This window comes from Urocampus carinirostris, chromosome 3, assembly GCF_059441175.1.
Source record: "Urocampus carinirostris isolate Australia breed hairy pipefish chromosome 3, RoL_Ucar_1.0, whole genome shotgun sequence".
Classification (NCBI taxonomy): Eukaryota; Metazoa; Chordata; class Actinopteri; order Syngnathiformes; family Syngnathidae; genus Urocampus; species Urocampus carinirostris.
This window is the reverse complement of record NC_142351.1, coordinates 35791081-35814992: the sequence shown is the minus strand read 5'-3', so window position 1 is coordinate 35814992 and position 23912 is coordinate 35791081. Positions and strand designations below refer to the sequence as shown.

The 23912-nt window shown below is 38.8% G+C and overlaps 1 protein-coding gene across 1 annotated transcript; it reads left to right on the top strand.

Annotated features, from left to right (window-relative positions):
• The first annotated feature begins 2488 nt into the window (after positions 1-2488).
• Positions 2489-23547, top strand: tmem201 (transmembrane protein 201). Its single transcript, XM_088331622.1, has 11 exons — positions 2489-2748; positions 2892-3012; positions 3104-3298; positions 3365-3544; positions 6315-6646; positions 6713-6913; positions 12691-12908; positions 13550-13612; positions 16917-17195; positions 18209-18328; positions 22256-23547. The coding sequence occupies exons 1-11, from the start codon at positions 2648-2650 to the stop codon at positions 22348-22350; spliced, it is 1905 nt and encodes a 634-aa protein (XP_088187748.1). The 5' UTR covers positions 2489-2647; the 3' UTR covers positions 22351-23547.
• Positions 23548-23912: the final 365 nt, after the last annotated feature.

The window sequence follows — 23912 nt, the reverse complement described above, 5'->3', positions numbered from 1 at the left end:
CAAGCGAAGGTGATGAAAACAAGATTGTGAGAGGGAAAATTCTACATTCTCAGAGTTTGTCTCAGCCAAGTTTACAACCATGGATCATTGTTGACAAGTCATCATCGATTCTGTGTGCCCATTGCAACTGTGTTGCAGGTTTAGGGGAATGTTGTTCTCATGTTGCTTCCCTTTTGTTCTATGTTGAAGTTAAAAATCTCATGTTATAAACAATTTGACATACTTTAAGTGCTTATACATACTCATGGGTCACAGATGGTTAGAATATTATTTTACATTTTTTAAACAATTTTACAACAACAGTAGATCAACATCTAGATCTTTTAAGAATATTTTTTCAGAAATGTTGCTCAAGAAGCAACACCTACAGTATTTAACCTAGCCATACTTGAATGGTGTCGACAGATGTAGAATAGAATAGAATATGCCTTTATTGTCATTGTTACAACATTGGATATGCTGTGACAACGAAATTGGACGACTCCAGGTCCACATTTACAGTGAGGATAAGGAAACAAAGACACAAAGGAACAAAGAACTAACTGACTTTGTTGTCCTGGGGCGGGGGTGTGAGGGTCAAACAGAGCTGCCGGACACAACCGAATGTTTGATCTTACATTACACATAGTCCAGCGTTTTTCCGAATTGCTCAGTCCACAATTGAATGGATTTGGGAGTCCACAATTGAATGGATTTGGGAGTACAGTCCATAGACATGCCCGATTAAAGTCGCCGTCGACGATAAAGCTCCGTTGGGGTAGTGCAAGTGTACATGAAGTACACATGTCCCATAACCTTTTTAAAATTATTTCTACATAATAAATAATTCAATTTACCTGTCAGAAAGTAGTCAGAACAAACACGAACACAGTCAAGCTTTGGCAAATTCGACCGGTTGATAGCTGCCAGCCACATTCGTCTTTGCCGTTCACTTTTCTAGATCTCTATAGAGTGCTTCGAGGTCCTAAGATTACCCACAATGCATTGCTGGCGGCCATTTTGGAAGTCCACAAAGCTTTTCACTTCATTGTTATTGTTCAGCGAACCAGTTAGATTCTACATTGTAATGCCAAATACGTGCGTTATTGTTGGCTGTTGTAGCCGAGGCGAAAAGGGTGGGAAGGGCTTCTTTAGACTTCCGAAGTGTGTTTACGATCAGGGGATTGAAGCTCAGGAGAAAAGTGAACGGCGAAGACGAATGTGGCTGGCAGCTATCAACCGGTCGAATTTGCCAAAGCTTGACTGTGTTCGTGTTTGTTCTGACCACTTTCTGACAGGTAAATTGAATTATTTATGATGTAGAAATAAATTTTAAAAAGGTTATGGGACATGTGTACTTCATGACAACAGCTCGACGACCCCAAACTACTTTTATAACATATATGTGAGGTATTTCGCCGAAAACGACATTTAAAAACCGAACAAAACTCCGTTTCTCATTCGCACACTATATTGGTGGAGAAATTCAACGCGGTTTCAGGGAAAGAGAGTCTCCTTTCCTCAGTCAACTCGCAGCAATAGAGGATTTAAAGCCCCCGAAAGCTAAGCTAACTTAGCCACCGGTGTGCCGTTCGGAGAAGCGTTGCCTTTCCCGGGTTGTTCAACATAGAACAAAAGGGAAGCAACATGAGAACAACATTCCCCTAAACCTGCAACACAGTTGCAATGGGCACACAGAATCGATGATGACTTGTCAACAATGATCCATGGTTGTAAACTTGGCTGAGACAAACTCTGAGAATGTAGAACTTTCCCTTTCACAATCTTGTTTTCATCACCTTCGCTTGTGTGCACAGACACATCCCGAACCCAACCAGACACAAATCTGTCGTAGGCTTCCATACTTTTGTAATTTTGAAAATCCTTCAGTTCACAAAAGCGACTTGGGTGGAAAATAAGATAGTTAACGAGTTCAATGTAAGTCACACACGGCAACAAATCGGGATCAGACTTCCAGTCCTTGTTTTTAATTTTGTAGGGATCCAATTTTCCAATAAAATGCAACTTTGCAGCGTACCGCTCGCGTGCTTGCTTGTCTAAACTCTCCACGTAGTTTTCCATAGTGTTGATGGACAAAATCCGTACACAAACGAAGCTAGTTGAGTAAATAAATAGACAAACTGAGTAAATATTTGCTCCTCTCGCTATCACCGCTTGTAATCGACAGACTTCCAAGATGGCGGCACGAAGCAGTGTTACTATTTTTAGCACAAAGCGCGGAGCCCTCTATACAAATATAAAAAATATAAAGGGAACAATAAACGCTGCACGATTACGTAGATACAAACAGAAAATTAATGATCAGAACATGTTGGATTCAACACAAGGAAGAGACCATTATCCAAAATACCAAATCTGTTTGCAAAATTTAAAATATGGAGTTATGTTTTTAATATATTTCTATTTCGATACAAAAAAAGTCAATACATTTAAAAGGATTAAATGATCATTAATTTATCAGCCAACTACCCCTGTTCATATTCGGACGCGTCTCAGTGACGTAGGTTCCGTTTCTGGCAACCGGACCTAGACAAAAGAGAAGCTAATTTTCCCCGCTCTTGCGGCGTGCTGCTACATGGACATTGTAAAGCAATAAAAAACAAACTTCCCTATTCATCCCATACACAGTGGCTTTTCTATTTTCAAAATGGAGACATTCAGCAACTTTTTTCAACTATATCCAGAAGTATTTTACAGCGCGACAGCTTTTTTCGCCGGCGGTGTGCTCATTTACAAGCTTGCTAACAGGTAACAACACGGTTGTGTTCGCCCACGTGAACGGAAAAATAGCATTACCTGTTGATATCGTTTTACAGTATTTAAATAATGCATTTTTTCCCCAATCAGAATATACATATTAGTTTCATTAATAATATCTAATGAATTGGCAGGAAGAAGCCTGTGAACGCTACTGTGAATTGTTGGTTCTGTAACCAGGACACAGTGGTTCCGTTTGGCAACAGGAACTGTTGGGACTGCCCTGGCTGTGATCAGTACAATGGTTTTCAGGACGTAGGTTTGCATGATTGACGTTTACTGCACACAAAGTATGATTTGCCACAATTGAGTTACTCAACATGTATTTTTCCTGTTTTGAGAATAGAATGGGGACTACAACAAGCCCATCCCGGCTCAGTACACGGAAGACCTGAACCATGCAGTTTTTGGCAGCATTCCTACTCAGGTTACTCTTGGTACCACACAGTGGGTGAACTCCAAGATGCTACTTTGCAGGAAGTGCAATCACAACCAGTCGACGATGATAAAGCTGCTGGCTTCTTTCATCCCAAAGGATGACGTATGTATGAAAATGCTGCCCGCACCTATGCAAAGCCCAGGATTAATCATTCTTTTCATTTTGAAGGGGAACTTCGATGAAGAGATTGATGCATACAAATGTCACTTGGAGGAGCACTACAAGCTATGCAGGCCATGTCAGGCAGCCGTGGACTACTACATCAAATATCAAAACCGCCAACTTAGGACAGTCCTGCATAGCAATCATTTTAGACGTACTCAAGAGTCGCTGAAGGGCTTCATTAAGGTATGTGTACTGTGAATGGATCCAATGCTGGATTTTCAAGACCACTGTATTTTCTGCAAAATAAGGCGCACTGGAAAATACCCTTAATATTCTTTTGCATTATATCTATCATATATATATATAAGTCAGTGAACTTTAAGGTGCATGGAATTGAAACAAAAGCGCTACAGTTGCACATAAAATAAATAAATACATTCAAATCAAAATGTTTTTTTTTCTATATAAGATATGAATTAAGATTGTACCATGTTAACCACAAAAAGGCACTCGAAGACCCCTCTATATGTTTCTGAAGGGCAAAACAGTTAAAGGATGCATCATTTAACAAAAATTTAAACTAGAGTACGTAATTTTTTACAAAATGGCACCAAAAAATGATGTTTTCAATCAAGTAATTACAATACGATTTATACTTATGGACAATTATTGTCCAAAGCAACAACAAATGAAGATCTGCAATTGGTGTTCTAAAGTTGGAGTCTGAGCTGAAGTCAAAGTTCTACGCTTTGCTTCTGTGTACTTTAACCTAGGGCTGCACGTTTAACCAAAATCTAATTGATATTGTAACGTGACGTTGTGTGATGGTATAATCGTAAGACACTGCGTTTTTTATTTTTTATTGGATTTATAGTTTATTTGGTTAATGGGGTGTTTGGTCAACTAGAACAGTTCTATACAATAAAGAAAACGAGCTGGTGTTTTTGTGCTTGCTGGCTTTTTTCGTCCTCTCACTCTCTATTTGGGTTAATTGGTGAATTACCATAGTTATATTTTATTGATTGGATGCTAAACATGGGTTTTGATGCAATCAATCTACATTGAACTTACCCACGGACATAACCAATAGTTGAAGCTTTCCAAAAAATGTTCCATGACGTATTTCAGTGACTCGTGACATTGTACAGACATGCATTTTTTTATCGGAAGTCCGGTGGGTAACCTGGCAGGCCAGTGGAAAATTTAGGGGTCAAGGTACCATATTTTATTAACTCTGTGTACCGTCTTTCTTTGTAAATATGTTTCAATGTGGGCACATGCTGCTTATCATAAGGTGCGGGTTATACATGTACACAATGTTTCTTCCTTTGAAAATTTACTGGTTGCAGCTTATAATCAGGTGCCCCTTATTGTCCTAAATTTACGGTACTTTTGAATTTCAGGTAAATTTGGGTTTTTTACGTACAGTCGGAAAAAACAGTATCCAGTGTTTCTAGTAGTTAAGAAAAATATGTACATTTTACGTAATCCAAAGTGTTACATCTGTTATAGAAATAGCTTGACATACCTATTTCAAATGAAATGGAGATCGACCGATATGGGTTTTTCGGGGTCAATTTCGATTATTCGTACTAAGAGGAAGCCAATATTTTGACCGATATTTATTTACTGTAATAGCTTAAAAATTGGTGTACATTTTTTAAAATTGTGGTTGAGGCGGGGGAGCAAGTGAGAGAGTGAAACTGCTTGAAAGGAAAGCTCTTGCCTGCCTAGTCTGAAATATATTTAATCATCCGATAAAATTAATTAAAAAGTCGATGCAGAAATCTGTAAAATTCCCAAATATCGGCCCCGATTATTGGTCGACCTCTAAAGTGAATGTATGTTGACAGGGTAGTGGTAAGATTGGCCCTAAAAAAAATCCGGCCTGCAAGTGTTGAAACCAGACCTGGACGTGACTAATTAACCTGATTGACAGTGCCGGGCCTGAAGCAAAACTGAAGTTTAAAAGTTTTGTCGGGATGCCGCCAGACCAATTAACTTGATTTTGCAGGACCTGTTCAAAAACCCCCGAAATTTCATATTTTATTTGTCTGGACTCGGGAAGTTTCAACACTTTTCTTTATGAAAATTCCATGGCCTGCAACTTTTTTAGTATCACTTAATGTTGGATTTTGGGCAGAAAAAAAAACAAAGATTTCAGAGAGACGTTGAATAACAACGACGAGTGGATTAAAAAAATGGCAGTGGCTCAGGGAGGAGCGCAGGGGTGAATAAAAAAGGCAGCTGGCGGCAACAGAAAATTGGTGGATGAAATAACAGCTACAGAGAAGTCATTGATTTAAAGAAAAAAGGCGCGAGAGAAGCGGTGGAGCTAAAAAAGGAGCTGTAGCCAAAGAGAAGCCTGAACTTATGATTGACATTCCAGGCCCGACCCAACCGAAAATAAAGGTTTGGGTCTTTTTAGAGTTCAGGTGTAAGATCTTACCTTTAGGAGAGGTGTATTGTTTCAAGTCATATAATATTGTAATCGTCCTGAATGAATAATAAGAAAGGGTTTTTATTTTTGGGCCAGTCCTATGCAATTGTAATGCTTGCAGTTTTTAATCCCCCAAAAAGTATTTTCAAGTTTTACATTTTCTTGTAAAAAGATTTCTCAAAATCACGACTTTTTTACAGCGTTAATTTAACTTTAACATTTTCTCCAATCCCTGTTAGTTGATGACATCACCATGTAGCGCTATGAAATGTGCCTAGTTGCATCATTTTCCAAATTGGATTCCATTGGGTCATATACAATATCACAAATGATGCCAAGGACTTGAAACCATGGATATTTTCTGTCAACAAAAACATGTTTTAGTTTTTTTTTTTTTTTCCATTTAGGGCATGTTTCAACTTTGTAGGCTGTGTTCATCCAAATGGTTAATATGCTATCTAATTTTATTTTATTTTTTACTTTTTACAGAAATAATTTCTTCCCATTTAATTGATTTAATTTCAGTCCCAAGCCTTAAGGGCTTCTAATCTATTATGTTTGCTCTCTTCTCAGGACTCCCTTTCTGCGTCTTGTCCTCTGGCAGTAATACTGTTCAGATGTCTCTCCTTCCTCATCTGTACTTTCCTGCTTGCTGTGTCTACCAATTGGCAGACATCAAATGAAGGAATTCTTCCTCTCCAACCTGACGTTCATAACATGTCCTCGACCAGCAACGGCAACGATGGAGTTGCGCAGTCATGGCAGAACCTGCTGGACCTCCTCCCAGATCCGCTTGTAGAGTACGCCAACTTTGTGTGGCTTTGGGGACAAGCTCACCAGATGGTAGTCGCTTGTGCTGGTCTGTCGGCATGTCTGATCGGTCTTCTTTTAGCAGGAGCTGCTAGGTAAGTTGCTTACCTCTTCTATGGTATGGGAAGGAAAGCCAATAATCCGTCTGGTGTGATATTCAGGTTGCGCAGAATAGACATCGTTTCTTCGGTGCTGTGGTTCCTGGTCTTGTGTTTGCACCTCCTGGCACCGTATGTTGAGAATGACGACGCGTCCAACTGGATTGCCTCACGTGTCGTCACAGTGCTCTGTTGCATCGTCAGCTTTGCAGCTTCTGTAGCCACACGCAACCCGCTAGGTCAACGGAGTGGCAGATATCGAAGGTCAGAATCTCAACGCTGACGTACTATGGTTGTTGTCTGTACTGCTTCATATTTATTTTTTAAATTTAATATCATGCATAAACGTGTTCTATGGATGATGAGACATGTGAATGATGTAGTAAGTTTCCCCCCCTCTGCCAACTTAAAACTCTTGACTTAAGCCTACAGTCTCTCATCAAGTAATTCCTGTAATTTTCAGAGTATAACTTGTTTTTGAGTAAAACTGGCTCGCACCCCAAAAATATGAAGAACAAGAATTGCACTTGACTATGTCACGTTTTTAGTCACACCAAGAGACCATGATCAGCACACTTAAAATGTATCTTTATCATGTTTGTGGCAGTGAACAAATTGTTGAAATCCGAACTTGGATATTTATTCGTGAAATTTGTATTATTTTATTTTTTAGTTAAAATAGCTATTTTTAGCTAGAATGCAGGGTAGCAGAGTGAGATAGGGGAGTAGAGAAGGAGAGATGGTGAAGGGAGGTGGGGAGGGGTGGCGATGATCAACTGACCGTTTGAGCCAGAGAGATGCATCGCTTTGGCAAAACGACAAAAAAAAACAACCCTTTCAGCGAGTTGAGAAAGACCCAGAGCATATGTCCGGTCACGATGCATTATGAAAGATGGTATGATATGAAATAGCTTTGGAGATCTCAAGTCTAGGGCTGAATCTTGAGTGCCCCCGCTCCCCGCCTTACCCTTCGCTCGCCCAGTTGAGCCAGCAAGCGGACACAGCGTGATTTTATGAGAGCAGTGCTGTGTCTGTTTGGAAAGCATTTGTCGTTTATTTTTTTTAATGTTTATTTTATATTTTACTGAATTGCCAATCGGCTTGAATCTTGGCTGTCTGAAACGTTCCTCAATGATGCGGGAAGCAGCTGTTGTTTTTTTCTTATAAATTGGTCTCTTTGAATCGATTTTTTTTTTTTTTTGTCCTGTTCTTTTTTTTCCCTGTTCTTTTTTTTTTAAATTAAACCAGCGATAACTGAAGCACAAAGTAGCGAGGGGTCTCTACAATAAACTCGCATATTTAGCCTAAATAAACCTTTTTATGTGTCGCATACTATTTAAATCATAACTACAAAACATCTCTTTTAAACACAAAATATTTTCAACACGTGTGCATATGTATTGACAAACAGGAGTACATGAATCCTTTTGTTTATGAATTTATAAACTAAAGACTGGTAATAGGATAATCCTCTTCACATAGATACCAGCTTTTTAAAACAACTAAAAAGTTGATGAGATCATTTTTCGCATGTTTTCCACACATTCTATGATACAAACGTTGCCATTTGCAGAACGACACGAGCTCCAAAGGACCGTTTTAAAGCAGTTTGATTCCGAGTTTTCGTATTATTTGTCATCCACTGGTAGAACCATGTTATGGAAAATGCCAAACTAGTGAGCTAACTGCTAGTTGGTGCCTCTGTTGCTCAACTAAATAACACATCACACAATTCATTTATCTGATGAGCGCTAAGCCACGCCCACCATAGTGTATCATAAGTGGAGCATAAGCGAATTTGGCGGCCGAAACAACCATAGCGAGCGACTCCTTTAGTCGGTATTCCAGATCGCATATCTGTATTATTTCTTCCAGATTATGCAAACTTATCTCAAAACTCATTCAGAAGGGGGTCTCAATTATTATTTGCAGATTTATATTCATGGCCACAAAGTCGCTTACCTTGTAAGGGTTGATGCAAAATGTTGGCCATCTACGAGGAAGTAGTCAGCCCCGTACCAACTACTCGTAGAAATAGATTCAGATTCGTCAGTTCTGACCGACTCTTAAATGCAAATGTAAAGCAGTGTAGGTATACATTGTTTTCCCTTTTAACAGACCTTCATGAGTCTTAGATGTGTCACCTCACTCTTATTTCTTGGCCATGAAAGAGGCAAAGTTTCCTCTAGGCTTTCTTTGCCGATAACTTTATAAGTTCATAACCTATGACAGAACGACCCCATTTCGGAATTTTTTTAAGGCATGTCCAGGGTTCTATTTCATGGTAATATACAAAACTAACGCGGCAGGGAGGAGCTACACGTCATGCGGTGAGGCTGATATGGTTCTGTGGTATAATTGACCCCACAGGAGCGTTAACATCAAGTTAATAACAAACACTTATTTCAAACCAATACATTTGTTCCGGGTCCCATCAACCATCTGCACGCTGTGTTTATCATGAAGCCTCCTACATGCCTTGATCCTTCTTAAACATTTCTTCAAACTAGTTTTTGGCTGAGGAAAGGGACAAACCTTCACCCACAGGTGTCAAACAGGCGGCCCCCGGGCCAGATCAGGCCCGTTAAGGGATTGAATCCGGCCCATGAGACAACACTAAGAAGCGCAAGAGAAAAACAAGCTGCAGGTTGATTGGCTGAAAACGAACTCTGTCTGATGTAAGAATTGTTGCCCTGACTACAACTGCTTTATCACTTTCCATTTTGGTGGTTGAAAATGTATTTAGTTTAGTATTGCATTTCTAGAAACTAAGTTTGTGCAAAATACACAAGGATTTGTTATGATTCCAATGTGAAGTTTTGCATGATGCCCATTCCTGCTACAGAGCAAAAATAAGTGACCAGTAGTGTCCGGAAAATTCAGTGCTCACTGATATCAATGAATTTGAAGCAGAGTGAGAATTATGTAGCTCCAAGAGTGTTTAAAAAAACCTTTGGGGAAACATGATTTGTATCTTTCATTGGTTCTTTTCCCCTTTGTACTGTTTGTGTGAATGTCCTCATTACTGTCCATTTTGTTCTTCACACACCAGCCAGTGGCCTGTAGTCATGTCAACCTTTTATTTCAGATTGGTTAAATGATGTAAAGGTCAAATGTATACATTTTCTGATCACTTCATATTATTCACCTTATCAGCTGATTATAAATGTACATGCATTACTAATTTGCACATAAATTGACACTTCAATATGGTAGCCAATACCCTGTCTGGTGTGTGTCTTGACTTCTGCTTTCTGACTGTCCACTTGCCTTTTTTAATGTCAAGTGCTCTACTCAGTCTGATGCATACCGTCTGAGGTAATGATTCTCAACCAGGGGGCCGCAGAAAATGTTAGAATTTAAGACGATCTTAAAATGAGAAATAATTGATTTCTGTGAAAACATGCCACAACAAGTTTTAATCCCTTAACATTCGGACAGTATGCAGACGGGCAGCTGGACTTTTAATAAACAAATGTGTCACCAGTCACTGAAATATGTCATGCCACACACATATCATTGGGAAGCTTAAACTTTTGGGATGAAACATATGATCAAAATATACTTATCACGGAAAAATCACAATCAGTCTGAAAGAAGACACCCGAAAAACTAGCCGGAGTAACTCACCATTCCGCCCTTTGGCTGTCTTCAAGTTTTTAGAATGTCCGCAAAAATTGCTTCGTTACATCAAGGACAATCAATAGAACCCAACCTTGTAAAATACTTACTCCGAAACACACAACAATGATGACAGATAAATATAAATCCGCCCAAAGATATCACTGCTTTGTTGGACATTTCTTTTTGAAATGTGTTTGTTTCGCTCCAAAACTTTCCTCTGTAAATAAACACTTGTAAAATTATTCTGAATTGAATATTGCTTCCAATTGGTCTGAATATCTTCAGCCAGTAGTTATAGATTAAATGATTAACACATTGCTTAGCCAATAAAATTCCTAAATGTTCACTATTTTCCGGGGGTATATTCAAATCAGAGCCGAAAATAACACGCACAAGGCAATCCGTGATTTATTTTCGCCCAACATTATTACCTGCAAGTGTGCCCATTCATTGATTTGACTTCTGGAGAAAAAAGTCAAGGATTTACAAATCTTTCTCTACAAACATTTTATGCTTGTCTCAAAATGGTCACTTTTGGAAACGCCTAAACCTACCCATGGAAAAATGTGTAAAATACAATGTTTAGTTTTGTGATAAAATTTCACAAGGTACCAGGTTTAGGCCTCAAACTGTTGCCTCACCTTTTTTCCAGCAAAGATTCCCATGCTACACTCTTCTGCAGAACTTTCATTTCAAATAAGAATTCAGGCGAGAATAGCTATTAGAAAGCTATTTCTGTGTGTTTCAACTCTGATAACTCAATGTTAGTAGCACTTGCGGTGATTATTTCAGCTTGCGACAAAACTTCAGAGGCTTACCTTTTAAAAGAGATCAGCCTGTCCATATTATCCAAACGGTTCAAGAACAGGATTCAATTTACTTAAGTCTTGGAATGGGATCCCAGGCAAATTGTACAGGAACGTTAAGGGGTTAAAAGACAAAGCAAAGAAAGCAAAGGGAATAGCAGATGATTCAGTAAAATTATGTATCCAGTGTTAGACTGAATAAAGCAGTTTATTTACAGTATATTATCTGAAGTCATTCCAAGCAACTCCAAATCTTACACTGAGTGGGTCAATGTGAAAGATGCATTAAAGTATTTCTTTGATGTTTTCAATGAGATTTTTCTGTATTGTCAATGGGTGCCTGGTTTATAGGTTGGGAAACACTGAGGAGATCTGACACCACCTATAGTTGTTATGCATCATTGTTTTGTTGTAATGATAACCTCTTTGAAACGAACCAAAGTGTTTACAGTTTTGTACACATACTAGCAAAGTGAATGTTAAATTAGCTCTATAACAAACTATCCTGAAGAATATGTGAAGTCCTAAATGTGGCAATACTTTTAAAGGTAATCCCAATCGCCGTTGTATACAAGGCATACATCTGAGTCATTCTTAGGTTTTAGTAACATCCCTCTTCATTCTTTTTTTTTCTCAGTTTTACAACCTAATCCACTTTCTTCTCAATTTTTGCTTATCGTAAATTAGTAATGATGTAGCATTGTGGTTGTTGATTTGTCATTAGTTTGAATCAACGAAATACAGCAAACCAGTGAAAGTTGTCCACAAAGTGTAAACTAAACTGCACTTAATGGAAAATTAATGCTCTTCGGTATCCCCTAAAGAGTACCACAAGCTAGCATGCAAGCATGTTCTGAAAATAGCTAGATTTTGCCCGAACTTTGGGATTTCTGACATAGATGTGAAAATGATGAGATAAATAGAAATGTGACCCAAAGTTGATTTTCAAGCCTTGTATTTTGCATCTTTTTGTATGTTGTCTGCATGCTGAAGTGTTTTTTTTTTTCACCCTGAGTAATATTTATTACTTTGTAGGACTTTGTTGCTGTGATAATATATATTTATCTACTATATAATAAACTGCTTATGTAAGCAACATGTGTCTCTTTGTATGTGAATGCAAAGTTGTCTTAACCCGAGGTCGAAATTGTCCGCCAATGTCCAAGTATCCAACATCTCGTGTGATTACTTCAATGCTCGTGCATGCGGAGCTGCTGCAAACTGCTTGATAGCTGCTGCTTTATCTGACAGAAAGACAAAACCTGGCACTAACTTCTGCTGCACGACAGAAAGCTGCCTTCGTATTTATTACATACATCGCCTAAAACCAATGCAAAATAATTTGATTCAGCTCCATAAATTTGAAAGTTCAGACTGAGCTCTTGCAAACCAACGCCATGCCCATTTGTGGATCACATTTCTGCATATTAGTAAGACACCTGCTTGTTACTAGTGTGGTAAAATTACAGTAGATTGTTAACACATTAAAATGACCACTGTTGCATGTAATACTCTAACAGAGGCTAGACAAAAATGAAAAAAAGAATTACCCAAAACAGCACTGTTTCCGTTCTTGTGCATTGGTAGACTGTGACTGCTCTTGTTTTGCAGGAACCTCCCGTATTCCCCCATGAACTCACTCAGCAGCCAGGACCCTTTACTGACTCCTGAAATGATCCGTTCCTTCATTCCCGCGCCCCCTCCCAACATCCACAAGCTCATAAACCAGCAAAAGACTCCCCCGAAGCCCAGGGCTTCGCTTACCTCTCTGCCGCGGCGTCTCAAAAACGCCCTTTGCCTTGGTACCATCTCCAGCTTCACCATGACAGGTCAGCTAGTGCCAATCATGCTGTTCTCTGCTTGTTTTTTTATAGTCAAATTTGAGCTGTAAAGAACTCTGATCAATATGGTCAAATCAATTATAGATATATCAGCACATGCTGCTTAGCATAAAATGTCAATCATTAGGTCGGGCTTCTTTCTGATTCGTTTTTGAATTATCCACTAGTCATGTGCTCTGTTTCTTATTCTTCATGGACGATCTGGGCAGCAAAATTCATTGCCGTTCGCCAGCACTGTGGGACATGGATTAGAGAGGGTGGTGTTTTCAGGGATGGCCAATTCCACCCCTTCTCATAAGTAAAATGTAAAAATTTAGGTTCACTTTAGGCTCTGTCCCTCAAAACAAGTTAATCGCTCGGGCTGGTTCTTGCTTTTATACTTGCAGGTCGGGTCGGGCTAGGATTTTTTTGGCCCGATGATAGCTCTACTGTGTTGGAAACTCCAGGATGGTTTCCATAGAGGGGTTGTGGCTCTTAAAGCTGAACTCTTCTCTTCTGCCACAAGGAGGCGTAAGATTTCATTTTGCCTCCTCAAATACGCTTTTCTCTTCAATGGCAACATTTTGCTACTTTGACACTGACCTTTTGAAAGTGAATACAAATGCCCCCATCTCGGTTTTGGTTTTCAGATTGCGGCTACTTGTTTAGTGGAAGCAGACCAGGCTCAGTCTACAAAGACTCCCCACCTTCAGGTATTGAAAAGCACATCAAGAATCTATCACTGTTTGCTCTATTGAAGTCAAAATCAAAATGTGTTCTCAAACGTTATGTATATATGTGGACACGCTGTCATAAGGTTTTTGAGTGAACAATGTTAACTTTATCCCTTCATACAAATAATACAGGACTCCGATGAAAAATAATATAAATTCAGAGAGGAATATAAATGGATAATGCTGGATTTGGAAGCTATTTTCATACATAACAGCACACTTTTTAAAATATATTTTTTGTTTTTGATTGTGCAGGTATTCTGTAAGTTTAATAAAAGGCTTAAAATCAAAGTCAGAGACTGCAAAGCCTCTATCCACCCAAAAATACAATTTCTTAGAGACATTGTGTAATGCTTAACCACTACATGTTGCTGCATTGTTAATTGCACCCAGAAATGAGTGCTAAAAAGCACAAGGATGAAGACAGACAATATAGACTCTAAGCAGGCAAACCTACACACCTTTGATTTTCATGGTTTGCTTAGCTTTTCTACGTGCATTTGGTGTACCTGTAGCAGCACAATGGATGAAACTTAGGTCAGTTCCCTCTAGGTAAGTAAAATGCGAATTTCTGTTACTATCAGTATTAAAAATAATGCATGTCTATACAATCGTTAATTATTTTTTGTATTTTTTTATTATTCAAATCAATATTGTTTTTACCACTAGATGCACGAAAAAATACAAACTCCCTTTAATAATTGTAATTACGAATCTTTATACTTTTTACATTGTGAGAATTGAAACATGCTTTTTTTCCCCAATAAACGGTATTTATAAATCAATGCTCTTATTCACTTTGACATTTGATCATTGCTTCATAAGAATATAGAGATGTTTTTTAAGTAATACATGTCTGTTTATTACAATTTATCAATGGGAAAATGTGATTAATTATGATTAAATACTGTAGTCACTTGCCAAACCCAGTGCTTTCCTTAATGAGCATTTGGAAGATCTCTACTTTTTTGATGTTTGAAATGGTTGGCTCATTACACTATTGTATTTTTTTTATCCATAATTACTTTGCAACAATGTAATTCTCACTATTATATGATTGTCTGAAAATCCTAGATCACGGACCTGTTCTAAAAATACTTAAGGTCATTGTGATTTTCTAGTAAAATATTCTTTACTGGTTGACTGATTCTATTCAACCCTACTTCCAAAATCAACTTGGTTAGAACATAGTAACAACTAAGGCTACAACTAACGATTCATTTCATAATCAATGAAAGAGTCGATAATTTTTTGGGGATTAATCAATGAACCTGATTTCCCAGACATTTTAATTTCCTCTCTATTCAAATGTTGAAGTTTTGGACAGGTATAAAAATAGTGCTCAAAACAAAAGAATATCCTGTAATATAAAACAATAAAAAAACCTATGGCACTGGTGGCACGCGAGCGCACGGCAAAGTAATAATGATTTTTTTAAAATGCGCATTTTTACCTGAAATTTAGAGATTTTCATTGCGCGCTTTCATTGTTTAGCGGCTTTACGGTGAGCGTGTGTCTGCGCGGTGCCTCGCAGAGGAGAAATCTGTTTTAACCCTCCCGCAGAAACACCGGCGCGCGATAAATGAACGAATCATGACTGCTCCTCGAGCGGAAAAATCTCGTTCTTTCCAGCCAGCGTGGACAGACGAATGGGGTTTTATGGAAAAATATGACCAAGCTTTTTGTGCATTATGCCTCGAGAGCGTTGTACCTCGCACGTCAAGTCTTAAACGTCATTACGAGACGAAACATGAACATGAATTCAAGGACGAGTCTGAAAAGGCGGATACAATAAAACGCGCGGTGTCCAGGTACGGTGTCGTGCCTAAATCCGACTCTCCTGCAAAATCCTCCCCCCCTCGCATGAAGGAACCTTCTGCTGCGCTCCAACAAAAGTGATTGCATTCTATATAATAAGTTTATTAAAACAATACAAAGAGCTAATTAAAAGAATTAAGCGATAGAAGTCTATATAACTCGTTTATTAAAACAAAGCGCGATCGTATTCTACAAAATGCGTTTGTTAATGCGGATGAAAAAGTCACCAACACTGGAGACGAATCAATGTACGCTATGATATCCACAATCTCAACTAATTGTACACAAATAGCTTTTATTTGGGGTACTATAATAGCCATATGTAATGCATTTTATTGTGAATGAAACCCTGGTTGCATTGGATCCCGCGGTGTAAACAAATCGTTCTTTTTTTCCATTTAACATCAGACTTCCCTGCCTATACTGTTTGCAAAGCAAGACACACTTTAAACCTATTGTGTTTTTTTTTTGGCTTTGGGATCCAACTACAGAGGAATACCTCCACTTTGTGATGTGTTGCTGAATAGGTGTTGGACAAATCTAGTTTGTTTTATTACTACTATTATTATTATTAATAATAGTAATATTGTGAGAAACGTTCTGAAGCTCTTCAAAATCACTGTGCTGACATATTTATGTCACAGAAGGTTACCCTAGAAGTCACAAGTCTATATACCAAAACAGGGTCCATATTAGCATGGGAGTCAGATTTTGGCAGGTAAAATGGTGTGTGGTACACTGATTTACAAGGAAATTTGAAATTGGCACTCCACACCGGAAAGGTTGCTGACCCCTGGTTAGAGTTACTATAATTCATATTTTTTTATTTAAATACCTATTTTCCATTTTTTTTACCCTCTGTATTTCTGCAGCACGGTCTATTCCCTTGAAAATTATAAACTGTGTTTCATGATGAAACTGTCAAACAACACAAAGTTAAAACTTTCATGCCAATTTGGTTGTTAATGATGCAATGTTTAATATTAAGAATGTAAGGTCACTTTTTTATAAAAACGGCCTTGGCTCTCTCTGCAGGACCAAAGCGGTACTACAACTAGCAGGGTCACAATGGAATAGAGCGCACTTTCATTCGTATTGATTGAACGTACTGGGTGGCTCATATAGTAAATCACGTGACACAAGGAATTGTTAATCTAATGAGTTGCCAACGCTTTTAATAATCGATTGTAATTGGTTTTCTTTATTCGTTTTTGCAGCCCTAGTAACAACATAGTAATAACATGATGTGCTGTTATTTTACAAATGCATATCAAAGTGTGTGACCTCTGCGCTAATTGGTAAGTAAAAGTAGCTCTCAGCTTGAAAAAAGTTGGAGACCCCTGTGCTAGATAATGAGGTTGTTGATTCGCTTTCCAATTTATTTTGAACTGTCCCGTTAGTGGCCAAAAATAGCTTTTCCCCTGTTTGAGCGCATTGATCAGTTTGTCCCCGCCGTTTGCGACAGACTACTTCTCGATGAAATCGTGCAGTCGGCCGTCATCGCCCGGGCTCTCGCCAGCTCCCTCACTCGACGGCTCTGCCGCGTCCAGCTCGGATTACGATCGCCAGGGCCGGCCTCTCATGAGCCCGGCACGGCTCAACGTGGGTGGCCTCAGACCGAGAACGTGCTTCAGGGCGTCTGCTTTCAAGTCCCCGCCGGTGTCCCCATCGCTCCACGGCGACCAGACCTCGCTTTACAGCAATCGCCATTTACCGGAAGTGACTCGTTTCCCGAGCCAGAGCGGTGAGTTCTCAATTGGAGTCGATAAGTCACATTTATGACTCTGCTAATGAAAATAGGGGACACGGGTTCAGTTCAGTGGTCCCCAAACAATGGACGGCCTTCACATTTGGTCGGTCCAACTAAACAATACCAGAGAGCATTTTGACACGTTTTTTTTACCTGTGAAAAAACTCAAAAGTTTGGGTATGTTTGGTTGTAACAGGATTCAAACACAGGTCGCGGCTCTCTTAGAGCGAAAGTGGCATAGGTAACATGAAGAAACATTGGGTTGTCACTAGGCCTGGATAATATGTTGAAAATTCTTATCACGATAAAACATTTCCTATCAGTTGATATCAATACTCATCACATCTTTTTTTCTTTCACATTTTAAGATAATTTCTTGCCCCCGAATGCAAGTTGACAAAACCAGATGTTGCTTTTACCAATCTTTAATGTCATAACATAGACGGGTGGCGACAAACTACTACACAGCATTTCGCAAATATGAGGAACCTCTAACAAAATTAGGTCATCAAAAAAACACACCATTGCACATAATCTGAGCATGACCTGCCATCCCCAAAAATTAAACAACCATAAATACACAAAGTAATTTTGATTTACACTCTGCAACATGTTGAAGCCTCTTGTGTATGAAGCCGCATTATGTCTGACAATGTCAACAAAAAAATAGTTTAGTTTCAACAATGAGACTCCTTGTGATTAAGGGCTATACAAATAAACATGACTTGACAATGTTACGAATAAGTAGCCAATGCTTTAACCCCTTAACATTTTGGTTGGGGGTTAAACCCCCCAAAACGACCTGGTCTGTGTTGATTTTCACCATTTACATTGCAGCCCTAATAATAAGCAGGTAGGCGCCTTGCATGGCTGACTCCCTATTGGTGTGAGAGTGTGTGTTTGAATGGGTAAGTGTTAAGCACATTGTAAAGTGCTTTGGGGGGTCTTCATTGACTTGAAAAGCGCTATATAAAATGCAGACCACTTACCATTTACCCTCTTTTTAGATTTGACCTCAGTGCAAGAAGACGACAGTGAGAAGGGAAACGTGAGCAGCACGTCCGATTCTTTAAAGTCGCTGGTTGACATGACAACGAGGTTACAGGAAACCAGCCCCCCCTCTCAAAGTAAGCTCCAAAACATCCTAATCCTCATTTATTTTATACATATATACTGTATATATATATATATATATATATATATATATATATATAATGTGTGTGTGTGTGTGTGTGTGTGTGTGTGTGTGTGTGCTTGTAGGACGGGTTTACTTTATTCAATATGTACTCGATACTCCTGATATTTAAACTTTAACGGCCACAAATCGGGTCCTAAATGTATACATCCAAATGAAACATCGGTGGAGGCTATGGAAAATAAAAGAAAACATAAACAAGAAATGCAAACCACCCAATGAAATAACACAAAAAGACGAATTCTCACGTCAGTGTGACAATTTTTGCACTACTCTCCACGGTTTGGTTGCCCATGGCGCTATTGTCTAGAAATATAGGGCTCACATGAGGGGGAAGATCTTGGGCATAGAGTTTCAATTATTATGTTTGGCCGGCTTTTCTCTCGCCATTTATTTTTCTTCGTGAAGGATCTGCACATCATGCACGCAGGTCGGAGCACTTACTTTTACTCAAATAATTATTTGGATGACTACTTTTTACTTAAGTCATAAATTCGGAAGTAACAGTATTTTGACTTGAGTGAAACACTTTGGCGCCGTGTGTAGTTCGGCACTGCACTTAAGCACTGATTTGAGGGACCGAGCCCTAGGTGAACCTAAAGCTGCACCCCGGGATTACGTTGGGCTCGGTCCCTCAAATATAGTTTATCAGTCACGTAAGGACTGGTTCGGGCTTTTATACCTGCGGCAAGAGCTGGATTTTTATAGGCCCGATCTTACCTCTAGCTCACATAAGCCATGCAGCCCTCATTCACATTTTCTTTCAGCATAGTAGTCAATAAGTGCTCGTCTTCATAATCGCTATCTATCCGTTAGGTAAATCTAGTGGAAGCCAGAGCTCTTGTTGGCGATAGGAATGAGTAGAGAGGTGTTGTAAAAGGATAGTCTGATGTTTAGACGCGTTTCTAAGGGACGGGCAGGGATCCTGTATGATGCGGCAGGGGTAAACCAGTGAAAGCTGTCGGGCCCTACTACATTTACAACAACAAAACAAAACCTTGCTCTTCAATCATTTGTATTATGCATTTAGTCCAAAAGTTATTGAAATAATTCTATAGACTAAAATCTCTTTGAAAGATGTAGTCTTCTTCAATGTTGTACAAACATAGTGGGCTTCGTTTTTAATTCCCTTTATATTAGATAGATAGATAGATAGATAGATACTTTATTCATCCCCGTAGGGAAATTCACACTTCCAGCAGTCTACCCTGTTGTTTATTAACAGATGAACATGATGCCCTAGGGGTGCTTGTAGCGAAGTGGATGACGTCACGCCAGTCCAAAATTTCGACATCCCTGCGGCAGATGGAAAACTTTTCTTTGTGAAAATCCAGGGATACACCACCTCGTGTTAGCAAGTCCGCCTCCTCTCCGATTCTCCCCGGTTTTTGTGTCTCTGTTTAGCGGCGTTGAAGCCGGATTGCTCCGGGTGGCTACACGTTAGCGTCCGGAATGCTAAACGTGAGCCACGTTTCCGCAAAACACAGCAACTGCGCTCCCTGTTATTATGTTATTATGTGTGTCTACTAGGGCTGATATATTAACCGAAATCGATATCCCGATGTGACATTGTGCAATAGTGTAACTGCAAATCACAGCAGTTTTTTAAAGTTCCAGTTTTTTATTTGAGTGACGGCGTGTTTGGCACACAAGAATTATCACATTTCCGGGTTTAACTGTGCTGGCCAATCAGAAGTGTGTTTTAATAGCACCAGCCAAAGTTTGCAAGATGCGTGTGCAAAACTTTCATTGGCTGGTGTAAGCTGCTTTCATACCTGTCATGGCTCCATGCCCTTACAAACTGTCGTATTTTCCCTTACAAAATAATCTTACAACATATATTTTTTTTCAAACGTGTTTATTTATGTAGTTTAGCATGTTGTATTGTACATGTGTTTCGTTATATATATATATATATATATATATATATATATATAATTGTTAATTAACATGTTGTGAGATACCGAGTTGCTCGACATGAATGAGGTTTATTCTAAAAAAAAAGTTCAAGAATGAAGTAGCTTGGACGTTCATTGTAGAAGGAAAAAATACATGCAAATATAATTAGGTAGAATACATCATTTTCTTATTCAAATTATGAATTCATTTTCTGCATTAAATTATTGTTGGCAATGTACTGATTCAAGGGATAACCAACATTTTCTCCTTTCATACCTCCTTTTTTTCTTAACTTCTTTATACAACATAACAATTCGTAATATAATGCATTGGGACGGCAGTAGCTCAGGAGGTAGAGCGATCGTTTTAGGATTAAGGGATCCCAGTTCGAATCCAGGCCTGTCCGTGTTACATGCCGAAGTGTCCTTGGGTAAGACACTGAACCCCCAATACCCCCAATAAGCAGGTTAGCGCCTTACTTGGCTGCACAGATCACGGCCGCTATTGGGAAATGTGAAGGACAATGTGAAGCGCTTTGGGAAGTCATTGACTTGAAAAAGCGCTATATAAATGCAGATCATTTCATTTCATCAAAGCAAGTGAGCCGTTTGAGAGCCGGCTCTCTTTAATGAGTTGAGCCGAAAAAGCCGGTTCTCTAAAGAGACAGGATTCCTTTCACTACACAACTACCACATGAAATCCGATGCTTTTTAAGACCACATGTATTTCAAATTTATTCAATCAACACTGCCTGTTGTTTTCAGATCAGAATGACTTACAGCGTTTTAATTCAGGTTCGGCCATTGCGACTTGATGATTGTATCCAAAGAAAATTCAAAACTATGTTGTAATGTAGGCCTACTGCTCTGCTTTCGCTTTGTTCACGTGTGATCAGAATGATGCATGATGGGAAATCCCCAGGCAGCATGCGCACAGTAGCATCGAACCGCTCGCTTTGTTTGCAACGAAAAAAACGATGCCGAGATGGAGGCTACTTCGGCGAACTCGTTTGACTTGAGTGATTTGCCACCGGCTTGTGGTGGCGCTGTGAGAGGTCACCCAACATCCACCCCGAAGAAGAAATCCGCTTCCTCTTCCTAGTTTTTTTTCCAAAACATTCTATACTGTAGATTTTTGACATTTTTATTGTTTAATATCTCTTGCATATGTTCAAAATGGTTGGTGTAAAGTCATATTCTCTCAGTCCCTAAGGATGTCATCTCGAGATAAGTTAGCATGTCACAAACAAAACTAGACCGGAAAATGCACTTTTCTTTCAAAAATTGAAAAGCGTATCGAATTTGCAACACAGGTCTGAAGTTTTTTCTTAAATTGTCCAGCCCTCGTGTCTACTTATGAACGGAGCAACTTTTGAATGATAATGTTTATGCTTGCTTGCTTTTATGACAAGTATAAGGGAGATTTGAGTTTTCTGTATATGATCAAGTTTTATTATGCAATAATTTAGAAAGAATGTTATATTATGTTCTTTGTAACCAGAATTTTGGACTCTTACAAGTTTTTATTCGTTTTTTACAAATATTAGAATAAGAAGTCAGTTTTAATTTGTTGATTATTTTTCCTAAAAGGTTTTATTTATGTAACATGTAAATTTGTTCTCAATTATGAACAATGTATCCAATGGCAAATCAATCTATGCTGAGGCAAAAGAAAGTCAGGCCAGCCTGCATTTGAAACCTTAATTTAGGCAAAATGTTGTCTTAAAATGGCGGCAAATCAGATCTCTTTGGCAGCTATCCTCAAAACACTTTTATTTAGAAGAGATATACAGTGGGCCCTTGAGTTTCATACAACGTCCTCACCGCTAGGTTGTCTCGTGTTTAATTTGTTGCGAACCCAACGTTTTTTTCTCCATGGCTACAAATGGAATTTGAGACCGACGCATTCACCGCCAGCGTGTTTGAGTTGAAGTTTTAATGCTTTGTTTGGTTTTGCACAGATTCGACACGGCGCCTTTGGATGGTGCTTTTATTCCTCAGCCTGAGCGCCAACCTGCTGTTTGCGGCTCTCTGGCTATCCCACAAATGGAGATGAACAGCGAGGAATGGTCCCTCTGGTCGGCGCCGTTTGGAATCCCCTAAATACCTGGAATCCCGATCGTATTTTGGGCTCGGAGACCGCCCCGATGGTTACAAATTCGTCGTGAAGCAATAGTGTGTTGCTCACTCCACACTTACGGTTTTGGTTTATCACGCAATCTCTTTTCAGACCACTCATCCATTATGGACCGCCAACTTTAAGTTTGACGGTTTACAAGGACATGGTGCAATGCAACTGTTCTCAAAACCAAACAGAAAAAGGAGAAAAGTTTTATCCCAGTTTGCCGTTATGCAATTCTTGATCCCCACGTTAATTTATTTGTACATATTTTTATGGAGCTTATCTTTTGTTTCACACCATTTTGCGCTCTTCTTGAGGGAGTCTGCTTGATTGCACTGTTGGTAATGCAACATTAAATCAAAGGATCTTTTTTTTTATTATTCATACTGCATTTGTCTTTGAAGTGATGCGAACACAAAAGTTGAAATGATTGCAAAACTCATATCAGTTTTGAAGGGATTTGCACTTCATTCTTTTAAAAATGTAATTGTTTTATATCAGTGATTAAAACAATGTCGGAACCTTATAAATGTAAACACATCCCTGTGTTAAATTCAATGTCTACTGTAAGTTTACCACATGCACTAAAATCGTGTTAATTATAAACAGATGTATTCACCTTTAATTTTTTTTGTAAAAAGCAAATTTAAATAAGGGTTACAAATGCTCTGGATTGATTTTTCTTATTTGCCTGCAACGGTTTAAATGCATTTGATTACTGTGTGAGTAAAGTGATGCTTGTGTGCTTTGATGTGCTTTCCCAAGGTGAATGAGATCGTTTTTTTTTTTTACTTTTAGAGTAATACAATCCTTCCTATTCAAGTCAATGAAACATGTTGTTTTTTTTTTAAATCCAGTATTCTGTAAATTCTGAGACAATTCCGATTATTGTGCATTAGTTAACTTTTTGGAACGGACACACTCACAACTGATGATTAAATATTGTCTTTTTTGTTAAATTTACCATTTTATTGAGAACTATATAGCATATCACAACTTTTCGGGCCTTTAAAGGACATGGAAGCACTAAGTAATGCGCTTAGTAGTAAAATAAACAAAATATTGGAACGATAAAGAAAAATACATAAGCTATCATATAACATGGTTGCCCCCAGGTCTTAAAAATTGTTACATATGATAACCGCAATTTGGTGAATGGGAGATTGCCTTCCTTAACCACTAGGGTTGTAGTGGCACCATTTCCTGTGATGTGTTTTGGGCTAGTACAGCCTGGTCTCATTTTACTCTCATGTCTTATTTGCGTATGAGAGCTGATAACTGCATAAGTAAAGTAGCGAAAGTATGTAACTTTGTGTCGTAAATTAACTTTTCATTTCCTCTGACTTTATCGATCTCTGATTAATGCTATGTGTCGGTTGGAAAATCCCGATTCACGCGTTTATGAAAATGCAGTATTACGTCGGAGCTTTACGTAGTCAGTCTAACCCGCTGCCGACGTCAGAGTAACTTTGAAATGAAGTGTAGCTTTAACCTTT